Source organism: Emydura macquarii, unplaced genomic scaffold (assembly GCF_026122565.2).
Source record: "Emydura macquarii macquarii isolate MOO-44397 ecotype Brisbane River unplaced genomic scaffold, CSIRO-AGI_Emac_v2 contig_1146, whole genome shotgun sequence".
Taxonomy (NCBI): domain Eukaryota; kingdom Metazoa; phylum Chordata; order Testudines; family Chelidae; genus Emydura; species Emydura macquarii.
In genome coordinates this window covers 20,759,077-20,775,188 of record NW_027131283.1, presented here as the reverse complement: position 1 = coordinate 20,775,188, position 16,112 = coordinate 20,759,077, and the positions used below count along the sequence as shown (strand labels likewise).

The 16,112-nt window shown below is 41.8% G+C and overlaps 1 protein-coding gene across 1 annotated transcript in view; it reads left to right on the top strand.

The window, feature by feature from the left end:
- The first annotated feature begins 1,824 nt into the window (after positions 1-1,824).
- ARHGAP18 (Rho GTPase activating protein 18) overlaps positions 1,825-16,112 on the top strand; it is a 96,439-nt gene continuing 82,151 nt past the window's right edge. The window contains exon 1 of the mRNA XM_067546732.1: positions 1,825-2,002. Within this exon, the coding sequence (XP_067402833.1) occupies positions 1,890-2,002 (113 nt within the window). The 5' untranslated portion in view covers positions 1,825-1,889. The remainder of the gene's footprint in view (positions 2,003-16,112) is intronic.

Genomic DNA, 16,112 nt, shown 5'->3' with positions numbered 1-16,112 from the left:
ACCCCATAAACTTCTGTAACACACACACTTATAATCCTAAATACTTGTATACACGTATAGAAAGAGACGTATTATGATAGTTGTGAAAATCATAGCTTTGAATGCACTGAGACAGAACCTTTGCTTCAACTCTGACTGCTCTGCATCTAATATGCCAGCACAAAGCAACTGGAAAACCCGTAGAGCTGGACTCTTGAGAATTCATGGACAGTATAGGGCCATAGCAGCTGTTCCTACAACCACCTCCACGCCCAACCCTGCATGCAGGGGGTATGTCTAGGGGAAAGAGACCTGACCAGGGACTCCCTGCACTCTAGCTATCCCAATTAGTCCCTGATTGTTAGAATGTTGCCTTGGAGCTATTGGCAGCTGGGTGCAAGTCCAAGGAGCCCTGAGACTTCTCAGTCACTCTGGAGACACACCTGCCCTTACTTCCCACTTCCAGTTATTGTTTTACAACTAATTAATTTTTTTAATTAAAAAAAGATCATGTGAAAAATGCCAACGAAAACGGGAAATTGTCTATAAGTAATTCAATGGCATAGACTGTGTACTAACTGATGTCTGGTGCATAAAGTAAACCATTGGAAGAAATAGAGAAAAATACCTTGTTCTCTTCATCTCTTTCAGTTATAGCACTCTGAGGTATCACTTGTAATAACAGGTAAAACATCTGCCGACTGAAGTCTGATTTTTCAGTTGACTACATCCTTTTAATTCTAAAATAGTAACATTGTATAAAAGCTTTCTAAAGTCTTCTTAGGTTGAAGGCTGGTGGGGATTGCTGTAATATACTTTCTCATATTTCTATATTTTATAGAAATAAACTAAGTGATTCAGAAGCTTTGAGTTACACACATTGATGTCCTATGGAAACAACTATATTGTTACCCTCTTCCTCCCTCTCTCCCTTTTCCTACCCTTTGTCACAATAATTAGTTGTGTCTAGTCATAAATTAGCTCTGATCCTGCAAACATTTATGTGTGTACATAACTTTACTCACACAAGTAGTTAAATTGAAGTCAATGGCACTAGTCACATGAGAAAAAAAGAAAAAAAAATGTGCAGGATTAGGGCCTGAGATTGTAGAACAGGGACTTTATCCGTTTACGAGTTTCCTCAGCACCTATCATGATGGGACGAAGATCCTGACTGGGACCTTTGGGTACCACCATCATATAATATATAATAATACATTATATTTTGCCATTGTATATGTCCAGTGCTTATTTGGGGTGGGGTGGGGGTGGGACTGGCTTGATAGGCAGCCTGTAACTTTATTAATGGCTCAAACTCACAAAAATAGAATCTACTGAATTTTGGAAAGTCGGCTAATCTTTACAGAACACAGTCTGAACTGGGTGATCTATATGGATCTGGTTATATCAGCTCTTCTGCGCTCTACTTATATATTTGCATTAGCTGCGTGTAGCCAGGAAGTCCTGACTCCAGTCACCGAGGGGTTAAGGAAAGTTGCAGCTCATGCTGCGGTGGACCACAAAAATAATGATCTGGAAACAGGAATTGGAAAAAACCCAAAGCTATCTTTTCCTGGAACCCAGCATTGTCTAGTGCATGTTTCTTTATACACGTCTGCTGACCGGTTGGATATGTACTACTTAGATATTTAGGTAAGTAAAAGAGGAAATAGTAAAACCCTGCACAGGAGCAAGAAATCTCCTTGTTCAACAATACTCATGAATCATAGAGTCTAATTGGAGCAACAGGAAGCATTTCACAGAAATAACTCCGCCTCCTTCCTCCTCTGTGTTATAACAACGCTGGCTGATGTGCAGAGGAGGAGCTCAGCTGAGTTGCCAAGCTAGGCGCTGGCTGGCAGGAACTTCCCTACCCTGGTATCTCGGCGAATTATGCTGCAAGGCAGACCATGAACTGGCTGTCTGCTTCCCCGGGAGTCGTTTTAACCGCGTACCACCCCAGCAACACCAATGCCGTGGCCGGGAGTAATGCGAAAGAGAGCGAAGAAACGTCCCTTTCAAGGTAAGGTAGAGTAGCAAGGGAAACGTCACCTGCTCAGGGCAAACAGTCATGCAGAGGCAGCCTGAGCTGGGAGGGGGGAAGAGACGCGGCTGCTGCCGCCGTGCAACCTGTTGACGCAGGAATGCTGTCCGAGGAGGGTTCGGTACAAAGGCTCGAGGTGCAGTCTCTGGGCTGCAGATCAGAGGAGCAAAGTTTGGCGAACATCAGAAGTTGCTCTCGGCAATGAGGTGCAGTGCATGGCTTGGAGAATTATTAACGTCTGGAACAGGTGCATTTGCAGACACAGCACCTGAGCTCCCCAAGGCTGGAGTCTTTTAATGCCCTCCGTGTCCAGCAGATAGAAACACTTTCTGCCAGCTCAATTACTTTTCTTAACTAGCAAACACCATCTGTAAACCGGCAGCAAGATTTTCTCCCTAGTCATTAGGCTTACCTGGTCTTTGCTTTTTGGAGGGTGTGGTGGGGAAGCTGCCCTTTCGTTTCGATGGGGGTGGAAGTGACACAGTGGCTGTGCACAATCCATACTTATCTATTTTACTGGTGTTTATAAGAACAAGTTTTTGACTCTAACAAAACAGCTCTTCACTGGCAGGAGATGATGTGGTTATATAGAGGGAGAGAAAGAAACATATTCCATAGATTACTGCCGTGAAAATGGGATCTCTGTGTACTTTGTTCCTCCCCTCACCCATTATTTCTTCTAATGACCATGGTACTTGGTGAATATTTCCTGCTTCTGTGTGTGTGTGTCTGCATGCATGTATTGGAAATAGTAAATATTCATTGCAGCCAAGGCATAGAGTTGAAAACTTGCTTGCAAAGTGAATGCCATTATCACTCAGTTAGTACCTGCAGGTGCATTAGTTAGAAACACAGCACCTGCATTTCTCTGTGCACTGTTACCTAGGGCCTGTGTCCGAGAAGTGCTTTGCATGTCCAATTTCCACTGGTGTTAGTGGGAGTTGTAGCACAGCATCTCTCAAGATCAGGCCCTTCAAGTTAAGCATTGTACTGTCCTTCATGGGGCCTTTTTGTATTGTACTGCTTTGTTCTTTGTATGTGGTAAGTTTAAAGGATAGTGCTGATAAAGAGGGGAAAAAACCTTTCCATTTAGTATTCCCCCCAAAAGTAAAACTGGTGCATCGGAAAGGTGTCAGATTGACATGCAGACTAAAGACCTCTGATTATTTAGCACAGGCAGCACATTGCAAACTTCTCCACATCAACCACCCTAAAGATCGTCTGTAGAGAGCTCACCTGTGGGAGTGAGTGGAATACTGTCTTCATAGCCCATTCCAATCTTTTTATGATTTCTCTGCTGAGACTGTTAACAAAGGTGCCAGCTATGGTGGTGAGACTTCTAATACTTAGAGAACGCTGAGGGCACCCTTGAGCTTGGCACCATCTCTTACTATGTGCATGCGTAAGTACAAGTGTCTGCCTCAGAGAGATTCCAGACTAAATAGGAAAGGCAGATAAGGGAGTGAGGAAGGAAGTACTATGGTCCTGATTTTGTAGATGGTAACTGAGGAGAGGTGAAATGACTTGCCCAGGGTCACGCAGCGTCTGTGGCAGAGCCAGGAATTGAAGTCAGAAATCTCACCTCCCTGTCTAGTGCTTTAACCACAAGACCACCCCCCTTTTCATTGTAGTGTTACTAATCTCTCATGAGGAGTTAAACGGCCAGCACATTTTGTTTAGATCACCAGAGCTGATTAAGGCTGAGATTGTTTTCAATAACAAAACCACACAAACAAACTGGTTTTATATAGACTAATGACATCAGTACTAGGGGGAAGAGTGATGTGTGTCTAATTAACATCTGTTCCTCTGCTTTCATTCCATCTGTATTCCATGTATAAACATGAGGACACTGCAAGGCTGATACACTCCTAGAAACATGGAGATCCATGGATACTGTAATACAATCCCATTCCTATTTATGAATGTAGCTAAGGATGCTGGAACTACTGAAAGCAGAAACAAGGGAACTGAATGCACCACAATATACAGCTAGTCCTCCAAGGGGAAGAACTAGTGAAACCCCCCCATTATGCTGGGAGAGAGCCTCATTTCTGATGTATTTGTAATGACATTTTTTCTCAGTTTGGCCCTCTCTTCTCTTCATGCTGTAGGAAGGACAAAATGAAAAACATTGTCCCACTCCCTAGAGAGAATTTTTGAAAGGGGATGTTCTGCTAGGAGCTCTGCAAAGGGGGGCTGGAAGTTTGGTGCCTTAACCTGCAGTTGTTTCAAATACACAGTGGCCCAGGGCCTTTGTTCTGTTGCTTGAGAACCACTTCCCCGTGGCAACACATCTAATTTAGGAGCAGCATTCCCATGTGGTACCCTCCCACTCGGGCAAATTAGTGGGTTCATTGTACAGAAGGCGTCACCACATAAGATAATTCTGATGGCATCAGCATTATTTTACATGGAGAAATCCACATGGGACTGAGGTGCAAAGGGAGGCATCTGATATGAAGAGCAGTCATTCCCTAGTGCCTCTCTACCTCTACCCCTGGATTCTGACCCCCAACAAGGCTTCTCTGGGATGGTGGAAATAAGGGGAAGTTAAGATGGAATAAAATGGAGTTATAGATCTCTTTTTAATTTGCCCCCAATCTGAATGTGTTTTCCTCCAACCAGGTAATCCAACCCTTAGTTTTGTAGCACTGTTTGTATGAGTTTAAGTGACATGAAGACAGAGCAGAAGTACATTTCTTTCTACATGCATAAGAAATCTTTACAGTACAGTTTAAACATCTGTCACTCTTTCAAAATATATATTGTGGATGTGTTTGGAATTTTTAGGGCTACCTAGCATGCAAAGTACTTAAATGAAGTGAGCAGAGAGCTCAGACCAATACCAAAAGGAATTGTTTACCCAGGCTGCTAATAACTTCAGTTTTAGAAATTTGTGACTAGAATCTAGGGGAATGTGGAATGACAAAGTGTCCACCTCCTGCCTTCGAAAAGTCCTGATAAGAGCTGCTCAGCAAATCAGTGCACATGGGAATGGTAGTTTGCCCTCTCATAACACCTCTCTCCTCAGGATCTCAAAGTGCTTTACAAACACTGATTTTAGTCATATTGATACCAAAAGCATTATATTGTATTAACTGATGGCTGGTTATGCTATCTGCTGCTCATTGAGGATTTTGAGTGAAATGCACCCTTACGCAAAATGTCAGCTACAAAGTCTGAGTATCACTTAAATCCCACTTACACCCTCTTTTATGGGCTTCATCTAATGTGTTGGCCTTGTGTGGGCCTTCTGCACCTGGTTGAATTCAATCTTTCATGACATCACATATTTTACTTACACACACACACACGAGTTAAAATCATAACACATGCTTGTGTAGGCGTTTACATGTGGGTGATTATGAAATTATACTTGGACACAATTGTAAGAAAATATACCCAAACTTCTAAACCAAAGAGTCTGAGATTGGGGGTTATTTCATTAAACTACCTAGGCATAATTTGGCTTAATTTTTGAAAGAGTTATGGCTCTCTCTTACCTGCTGCTCATTTGGGTCTGTTTTTCACACCCTTATGCATATTGAATACCACCTTGCTATGCAAGTATTCCCCCTAGAATCAACATTGGAGACTGTTGTAGATTAAGGTATTATTCAGTATGAGTGAGGCTTTGAGGATCTGGCCTGTAGTGAGAGATCATGTGTCTATATATGGATAAATGAGTCACTTGCAAAATGGCCAGGCAAACTCTTTGCAAGTTGGGCTTTTGCTTGCTGAAAAAGCTGTGTGACAGCTTTGTCCTCAGTGCTGCTTCTGATTAGAGCTGGTTGGAAACTTTCCCAAGGGAAAATGACCTTGTCACAAAATTTACATTTTCCATGGGAAAATTTCAGTTTTGGGAAGAATCTGATTTTCCGTCAGGAAAATAATAAAAGGGGTCGGTCGCTGGCTGCCTGAGTGCAAGATTCTTTCAACTTCGCTTTCTGCCTGCAGGTGATTGGCAAGAGCCTTCCAGGAAGGCCATCAGCAGATTGGAAAAAAACATAAAAATCTGCCCCCGTTCTTTCAAATGGAGTTTTTCTGGAAATCCCTTCCTGTGAAAAAATTCACGTTTTTGACTCTTTGTCCCAGAATTTTTTTTCCTTATGTATTTAAAAAAAAAGTACATTTTTTTCACGGAGGCATTGCCATTTTCTGGCCAGCTCTACTACCATTCAGCACTTCCAGATTGGGTAGAAATATGTCACAGAAGTATAGGAAACACTCATAACATGACTGTGAAATCTTCTGTGAAATTGGTGCCGTTAACTACAGCTTCTGCTTTGTTCCGCAGTATATATGCACCAGGTCAGTGCACCAGATACTGTGACTTTAGTGCTGGTTTGAAAGAGTCACACTTATTTTGCTTTACTTGGAATCCAGAAATTTTCAGCCTCTAACTTGGTAGCCATCTATCTTAAATATTCCTCTTATTTTGATCACTATTAAAAAGTTATTAGGAAATAACAGCATAACTCAGCCAGTGTCTACATAATTTGGTCTGTCCTCCACTGGGACAGTGCTTGTATAGTCACAATCTCAAATGCCAATTGATTATACTATAACAAAACAATGTTTTGGACAGATTGATTCCACATAGTTGATTACTATTATTCTCCAGGGACACTTAAAATAATTAAGTTGTGCTGAAGACATGTTTTCTCTTTGCTAGTGTTTCAAATAGATCCTCAGCTCTTGAAAACCTATTTGTAGCCTATGGACCTCCTTGCAAAAGTGTAACCTTAAAGTTTCTGCTCATCTAAGGAGCTCTTTTCAAAATGGGAAATACCGGAGCAGTAAACTAACTGTGTTCCAGAGATAATACCAATGCAGAAAATAGCCAACTCAGTTCACTCTCTGTGTTCTTCAGACATAAAAGAAATCCTCCTTTACAAAACTTAGATAAAAGGTATGCTGTTGGAGGAAAGATGTAAACCTGTTCCTAGTTGGTCCTTGAAAAGCATGCTATGTCTTTTAAATTTCTCCTCTAGAATAGGTTTACCAAAGTATGGCTTTAGTAGGCAATAATTTAGAATAGGCTTTTATGTGGTTGTTTTAACACTTTTTGCTAATCCAGCAGTATTTCCTTCAACCAGGATCTGCCAAATGCTGCTGCTCTTTCACCACACAGAAATCCAGTGATCTGTGTACATTTATGTAACCATAACTGGCAGAATCTCTTCTCCTTTATATATTTTAAGTAACACCTGTGGGTGGTTTCTAACTCTGGTTCAGTTTGAAAGCACAGAGACAGCTGACCCAAAGTCAAATGCCATTTTAAAAACTATCCTCTGTCCACATTGCTTCATTTCCCCCTTCCTCCCCCACTGCCACAATTTATCTGCAGCATGGATCTGCTATCATCTGTTGCTTGTATGCACGCTAGAGTTTCTCCCTGCTGCCTTGGCTTATTTAACCCATTGTGTGACTTATTATGGTTCATATCGGACCACGAGTATGCGAGGTGCTCTCTAGGCAAGTAAGAAGAAAGAGGTCTCTGCTCTGAGTAACTTACAATTAAAGAGCCTGATCTGGCAGACATTTATGCACGTGTAACTTTATGCACATGAGAAGTCTGAGTTCAATGGCACTACTCATGTCTGTAAAAATTACACACCAGTAAAGGTTTGCAGGATTAAGGCCTAAATGGAGCATGTATAAAGGATAGGGAATGGAAAGAGCAAAAAGTCACTTACTCACCCTGTCAGCTTACTGACCATCACTCAGCCTTCACATGAACCCACCTGGCTTCCACTCCTGCTATCACTGCCCTCCTAAGCTCCCAATGGAGAAGGAAAAAGCAATTTGAACTTTGTAACTTTCAAAGTCAGACTGCATTCTTCTTTCTGCCATCCCCACCACCTCCTGAACCTCCAGTGCTCCCACAGGGCATGGGAATCTTCATGGATGGATACCTCTCCTGATCCACCTACCATTGCTGCCCTTCTGCCTTCTATGTTCTCTTGCATGAAAGAGAAAGTGTGAGGCTCTTTGGGCTGACAGTCCAGTCCTTATCCCTTTATCTCTGTCCTTTCCATACAATGTGGTATTCCCTTTTGACCAGCCAAGGTCTGGAATCTGGGCTTTGTAATGAACTTAATCAGATCTCAGTCAGCACTGATAGGATCTGAGACTGTTAGCAACAAAAATACATGCTTCCACCACTTGAGCAAAAGGACTTACTCTATTAGCAGATAGTAGGGTTACCAGATGTCCTGATTTTATAGGGACAGTCCCAATATTTGGGACTTTGTGTGATATAGGTGCCTATTACCCCCCCCCCCTCAGCCCGATTTTTCACACTTGCTATCTGGTCACACTAGCTGATAGCAGAAGTAAGCTCTTATCCACTCTGAACCATCACTAAAGAGAAACAAAGAACACTTTGTCAGTATGTTATACAAGCACTGCCACATAAAGAGACTCACTTGTCCCTTAGAAACAAGTTGGAAGGTAGGAGCATCTTGAGTCTGGAAGGTGAAAGACTGACTTGCATCATCCCACTAGAAATGGGAGTTTTATTATGGACCATGGTCCATGACAGATAGATCAGAGAGAATAGAAGTCACATACACAAGGGTCAAGTTTACACATCAGCAGAATGTTTTCATACAACATTTAATCACTCCAATCTGAATGCTGAATAGCTTAGGTCCCAAACCAAAACATTTAAAAAAGATGCAGTTGTCAGTGTCAATCCAGGCCTTCCCTCAAAGAGTCTATTTCCATTTCTGCAAGAAGTGGATCCCACCCCCCCCAGCTGTACCACTGACTTGCTCAACCTCTGAACACCGTAAAATGCTTGCATGAGACATTGAAGCACCATCAGGAATTTGTACAACACAGATCTGCAATTTATATTGGTGGAGCCTTCCCATTCACATTGAGTTCATTCATAGTCTGTTCTGCCAGACATCTGAGTCTCCCTACATTCACCATACACATTATTCTTAACCCGTGTCTTTCATTTTCCCTCTATGGGGCGTTCTGTAGTGTTTTACACATGACATTTCACATGTGCTGCCTTACACTGCCTTTTCCCCAAAGCAGAACAAAAGATCTACTCCATCAGGACTGATTGCACTTAACAATAGCAGTCTTGTGTGATGTCTGCAGAGCTGTACATGTAGACTTTTTACTGCATGTAGGTAAATACTGTCTTTTATTTGGATATTCCTTCTCATTTAAACCAGGTCCAATTTGATGCTTGCGTTACAAATTCATCTAGAACTGATGGACACAAGAATGCTATTTTAAATTGTTCAATTTAAGAATAGTTTACACTCTCCCCTCCTCCCCCAGGACCTTTCCTCACTTAAGGCTTGATCCAAAACCCATTCAAGTCAATGGAGAGAATTCCCTTCATTTCTGTGGACTTTGCATCAGGCCCTTACAGACGTATATGAGGAGTAACAATTGTAGTCAGTGGAGTTACATCCGTGTCAAACTGGTAGTGGATAATCAGGGCCCTATGTACGTTTTTTATGACATGCAAAAACCAAGATGGCATGCCCTTTTCAGTGTGTCTGGATGGGATGTGGAATATAGGGTCTTAACAGACCTTTTAATTGAGGCCTGTATTTTTACTTAATATTGGTAGATATAGAATAATTAAATATCAAGTGTAGTCTATAAGATGTACTGTTGGAAAAAGTTAGATTTTATTCAACAGCAGAGTGTAAGTAAAATTCAAAAGAAGAAAGGTTCAGAGGCCTGCTTTGTGTCTTATTAAAGTTCAGAAAGTTATGTATTGTGCATTAAAATTTTATTTACTTGTGTGAAATTAAATACATCTATAAGGCCTTTTGAAGAACAGAATATTACACTTGCAGAATTAGAATCAGTCTTAGTGCCATTGTCAATCTGCTGGCATTGCACTCAATAAGAATTTGCAAAATGGTTATTTAAAATATTGTCATTGCTAATATTCTTCTCTGTATCATGGTTTAACAAAACGAGCTGTTACTAGACAAGTTGGAGCTGAAAGCTGTGAGGCTTTCAAAAAGCTATTTATAGGTGCCCCAGAAACATTTGTAACTTGAACACCCTATTCTATAATTAATGTTTGCACTAGAGTTACTAAATATGTACATTGATTTTTTCTATGAATCAGAATAATACAAGATGAGCTGAGCCCATAATTACAGTAACTCTTCTACAGAGAAGTTCTTGCCATAAACGGTTTTGTAGATTTCTGTTGTACATGGGTCATTGATTAGCACTCAAGACTCATCTGTTAATGAACTTGATTGAGGAACATGTGATTCAATTGTAGCATGATTTTGAACAAGATGCCTGACTACATGATGAGTGCTGTGTTTAATGAACCCATCTCTGCCCAGGAATCTTGACCTCTGAATTACAATTGCCAATTTAAAAATCAAACCAAATGGCAAGTAGAAATAAATATTTTAGAAGAGTCTAGATATAAAAAACCTCCATCAAAATGCAGTTTATTCTATAAAACACATTTAAACCATCATTTCCCAGTGTATATTTTTGGCAGAGCAAGATTAATTTATGTATGGCTATCCTGTTCAATATCCATCCCCAATGAAGGGGGAAGGCTGTGCAATGGAGTTCATCTGTCTTCTCCCCAACACAAAACCCATGGAATTCCAACCCTGTGGAATGTCAACAGATGGGATTCTATGGAATCCCAGGGAGGAAAACAATGCTCCCAACCTAGCCACCCTCCACCACAACTTTCCACAATCCTTAGATCTGTCTGATCAGGGGCCTGGCCCCTTTAATCACAGAAGGAGAAGAAAGGATCATGGCCAGTAATAACTCCAGTGTTGCATTCACAGCATATATGCAGAGAAGTTAGATGAAAATATCAAATACTCTTGCAGGAAGGTTGCAGTGTAATATTACTTCTCGTCTTAGAATCCAGAACAATAGCACACAGTAACCAAGAGAGAGACACAAAGCATACGTCTTTCTAAGGCAGAGAGGTACAACTCTTTCCACCTTGTTCTACACTGGTTTTACACAGACTGACTACTGTGCTAGATAGCACGCTTAACTACAGAGCCCCATAGCCTGCAAGCAGGACTAGGAAAAGTGATTCCAAAACAGTCCTAATACCCCATGCCCCGGAAAGAACCTTTCCTTTGAGGGGGTCAGAATGCAAGAAGGAAGGATAGTCTTGCAGTTAAGGCACTGGCCTGGAACTCAGAAGATTTTGCAATCAGTTACTGGCTTTTAAGTCTTCAAAACACAATTTTTGTGTTTTAGTTCCCCATCTGTAAAATGGGAATAATATTTTTGGTCACTCTTTGTTAAGCTCTAAGACACAGAGACTGACTTTTAGAATTGATCTATGCCTAGAATAATGGTTCCTTGATCTTGGCTCAAACTCTACTATAATACAAATTGTAAATAGTAATGTTACACATGATCAACTATGAATCCTATTCAACTTTGCTCTTGAATAGTCATTGAGACTATTGGCTTGCACATGCATCATTTTTCTTCTTGTTAAACAGAATAGGAAGCCTACACAGATAATTAAGGAACATCCAAATACACAACCATACTCTGATCTCTAGGGTGCAGTTTGTCCATGAATTATAGAAATGTGGATTTCATGGGAAATGAAAATGTCAAGATTTTTTACAATACGAGAGCTCTCATCTGAGGACTTTTTCATGACACAGGGCATTGCTACCCATGCTGCCTTGGAATCAATGTCAGATATTCTCCAGTACTGCATTTGCTGAATGTAAGATTGTTTACTCTCTCAACAGTGAGAGCTATAAGAAGAATAAATAAAAATATCAACTACAGCACAATTTTCATCCTGCAGCATCCACAATAAATACTTTGGAAGGCAAAATGTTTGGAAGAAAGAAGGCAATTATGCCTCATGTTTGCAGGGAAGTTGATTTGGCTGTTTCTAATATGTTCAGGAGATTTGTTCAAAGCAGATCAGACATGGGAAGCTATTACTTTTGTATCATTGCCTTCTTTAAAACAAAAACCATCACATTTACCATCTGCCACCTATTCTTGGCTCCAAGTTGCAGGAGGGTAGATAGTATTGTTTTTGTTTGATTTGAATGTCACTATGAAATTTCTTTGGCCTATCCGCATTCAGAACTCCTCTCCCTTGCTCCCAAGTCTTAATGCATTGATACAACCTTTAGTCTTTCTGGCTCAACTTCTCATTTAAAATAGGAATATATGAATACTTCACAGATGTTGTGAGAATTATTTAGTTGACCTTTATATATCACTTAGAAGTAAGCATTTGCTAAATCCTGTTAATGCTGATAGGATTGGCTGAGAACCATCTCTGTGCAATTGTCAGGACATTGTGGAAGTTTGTTTGGAGACAAGGTAATTGTTGCAATGTTTCATTTATTCTAAGTGCCCTGTTTTTCACAAAATGTGAATAGAAAAATTGGCTTCAAAGTTCTTGGTTGTAGGCCTACTCCAAAGGCATGGCGCGCTTGAGTAACATTTCCCTGTTGCATTGAAAATAGGGATATTGGAAAGAAGTGGATATTGGAAGGGGGATAATACTGGATTATTTCCCAGCATATATTTATATGTATATTATTACTGAGTGCTTTTTATACCTTATCTACACTAGAATGTAGTATCAGCAAAAGTCCTGTTATCATAGTGTCACTGACAAAGCTATTTCAGTAGAGTGTATTCACATTGGCCACTTGTGCTGGCACATACTCTTACGGAATTGTGGGTTTTTGGGGTCCAATGCCCACAACTCCCCCGTGTTCCATCCCATAGTCACTAGAGCAGTATACATTTTTTAATTCATTACTGCAGACATGGATGCAATACATCGCTCTTCTCCATTTTAAGTGCAGGGCATACAACTCTGTTGTACTTGAGACGCTGCAATGCTCAGTCAGCTGAGTGGACATTGAATGCAGCAGATTCACTGGTACAGCTTTTCACAAAACAGCTGCACACGGTGGAGTGGTTTGTTTGAGCTAGCTTTGAGCACTAAGTGGTGGAAGTGGATTGTGATGCAAGCTTGGGATGACCAGCAGAGGACCCAGAACTTCCAAATGTGGAAAGGCATGTTCCTTGAGTTGTGTGCCAAACTCAACCTCCCTGCAGAACAGGAACACTAAGACAGCAGTGCTGACAGGGGAGAAATGAGTGGTAATAGCCGTATGAAAGCATGCAGCTGCAGATTGCTATCTCAGTGGGTAGTCAGTTTTGGCACTGGAAAAATCAACCGCGTGGGTGGTCACTATTGAGGTGACTAAGGCCATGTCACGGGGTCTACTTACTGCTAGGGATGCCTCCTCTGGGCCACTCTGTGGATTAGTTCTTTCCAGGTGCTGCATTCTCCTCTGGCGATCTCTCCATCTTTCTCTCATGCTGGCCTCTCTCACTCCAGAAGCAGCAGCTTCCTGTTCGTGATTTTGCCCTCTGACCAGGTCACAGTGGTTCTCCCCTTCTGGGGTATCAAAGTCTTTCAAGGCAAAATGTCCCAGACAGTTCACTCTCTGGTCCATGCCTCAGTGGGTGGTAGGGAAACCTGGGCCTGCCCTCTACTCCAACTTCCAGCTCAAGGTCCCTCTTGTCAGCAGCCAAGGTCTGCCCTATCCCATACCTTCCTGATTTTCCCCTGAGTCCTTCCTACTTTTCTGGGTCTCCCCCACTCAGGATCTGCCAGCTCAACTCCCTCCTCCCAGGAATGTAGGCTACCTATCTTTCTAGCCCCAAATACCTCCCTTCTCCCAGGGCATCATTGCAGACTACCTCTTGGCAGTCCCTCTCTGCTCTCAGCTCCTGACCTTTATACAGCCCCTCCTCTTCCTGTCCAGCTGAGCCTCATGTCTAATTAATTCCCTGCTCCCTGGTTCCTCCTCCAGGTGTAGACTAGGGAGTTCACTGGCCTAGCTTAGGCTAGCCACGTTGTGTGGGTGGATATCCCTCACAGGCCATAAAGTGTATCCTACAGTACTGGTAACGTGGCTGATCAGCGTGCAGGAAATAGAGTGGTTCCATGGCACGGGCTGCCCCAATGGTGGTGGGGGCTTAGGTGGGACACACATCTCCAGGCTATGCACCCTTGCATAGCCTATGAGTGCATAAATCAAAAGGGGTGCCTCTCCATGGTTACACAGGCCTTGGTAGCTCATGGTGGGTGATTTACTGACCTCAGTGTTGGGTGGTCAGAAGAAGTCCATGACACGCAGACTTTTAGAAATAGAGGACGTTTTGACAAGACAAAAGCTGGGACCATCCCCCAGACCAACCAATTGACATCAATGGGGTTTCTATGTCAGTCATTATTCTTGGTGACCCGGCCAACCCTTTACTTTCCTGGCTTATGAAGTCATATACCAGGCATCTGGACATAAGCAAGGGAAGATTAATTATTGCCAGAGCAGGATGACTGTGAAGTGTGCAGCTGGAGGATTGAAGAACAGCTGGAGAGGTCTCCTGGAAAGGTTTGAGCTCAGCAAGGAAAATATTACAATAGCGATTGCTGAATGCTGTGCATTGTGTAATATAGGTGCAACCCTACTGCCAAGGTGGAGGAGCGAGATGCACAGGCTGCCTGTTGAACTCAAGCAGCCTGAACGTTGGCTGGTTTCTAGGGCCACGGCAAGTACTGTGCAGGTGATGGAAGCTTTGAGAGACAGACAGTGTCCTCTTGCCTTAGTACTCTGATGGAGCCTGTCTGGGGCCAATATGCTTAATTACATTGTATAATGTGGTATAGAAGCCCTGTGAGCTATATGAATAGTTTTATTGCACTAGAGACAACCCTGTAATGACAGAAAGCATGAGAGATTCAGCTTTCAGAACTGCTGAACATTGTTTAAAGCACAAGCACTGCCTTACCAAAAGACTCAAACAATTTTTAACACCATAACTATGTACAATGAAATGCAACATGCAAACTGGGTACAGCTGCATCACAATTTGATTGGTTGTGTGCTCAATGAGTTTTTTCAAAAGGTAGGTTAATAGATAGATATATCTCTTTTACGCACCTTAGTTCGCTTTGAACTTTACACCAGAGATTAGTCTTATGAATAATTGATTACACTTCACATTTATGATGTACTTTGATGTACATGTGATTTTTTTTTTTTTTTAGTGTAAGAAATATTTTAGTGTATGTTCCCATTATCTTCACACCAGTAACATCCTTCCTATGGAAAATAAAGGGAATAAGACTGGACATTGATAGGGTATAAGTATATAATGTAAGTTCATATAAATATTTAGGCTTGTGTATTTGCCTAAGATGGGATTCTGGGCCTATGTGCCTGCCTGAAAGTTAAGTCTCTAAGCTATACATATTAGCAAAGAACAAAGACAGTGTGTTCCTCTTGCCTGTCTGCAAGTAGATGGGTTTTTCTTTATTATTGTGGAAAGATAAAGAGATGCAATTAAAATGTTTCAAGGCATAGTGAAGGTGTGATATATGAATGCATAAGTGAGGAAAAGCTCTGACTCCTCTTCAAGACAGAGACACCACAGCAAGGCTAAGCAACTGTCTGGGAAAGCGAGGAAGGTGAAGGGAAGTATTGGGGGGAAAAAACAAACAAATATAGGGCTATAAACTGACCATGACCAAGATCTAACCCCACTTCCTGCCCCTCCCATGGAGTACAAAAGGGGTTGTACCAAAGCCCCCAGACCTCCCCAAATGGAATACAACCATATATTGAAAGGGGTGGTATTGGAGTGGCCTACAGGTATAATTAAGGCTATCAAGAAGGAGCGGGGAGAGGGTGTTTAGTTGACACATGGAACTATGGTCAGGGAAAGAGGGAGTTCTATGGGTGTATAGAACTAGGATTCGGGATGGGGGAAGGACACTCTATTGGCATATAGAGAAATAAGCCTGACTGGTGTGAAGGGCTTGGAGATATGGTTATGGTTTTAAGCTTGTCAGTGTTGTAACCCTCAAACCCTTCGTGGAGTGCCTGCAGATTGGACTGTTAACTTTCCGGCGACCTGGGTCTAGGAACTGAGGGGACAGGGTACGGGAGCCCTAACAAACATGATTAGCTTTTCTCTTAAAAAAAAATATTTCTAAGAATCTAAGACTAAACTCATTCCTTCTTCTTCCCCCTTC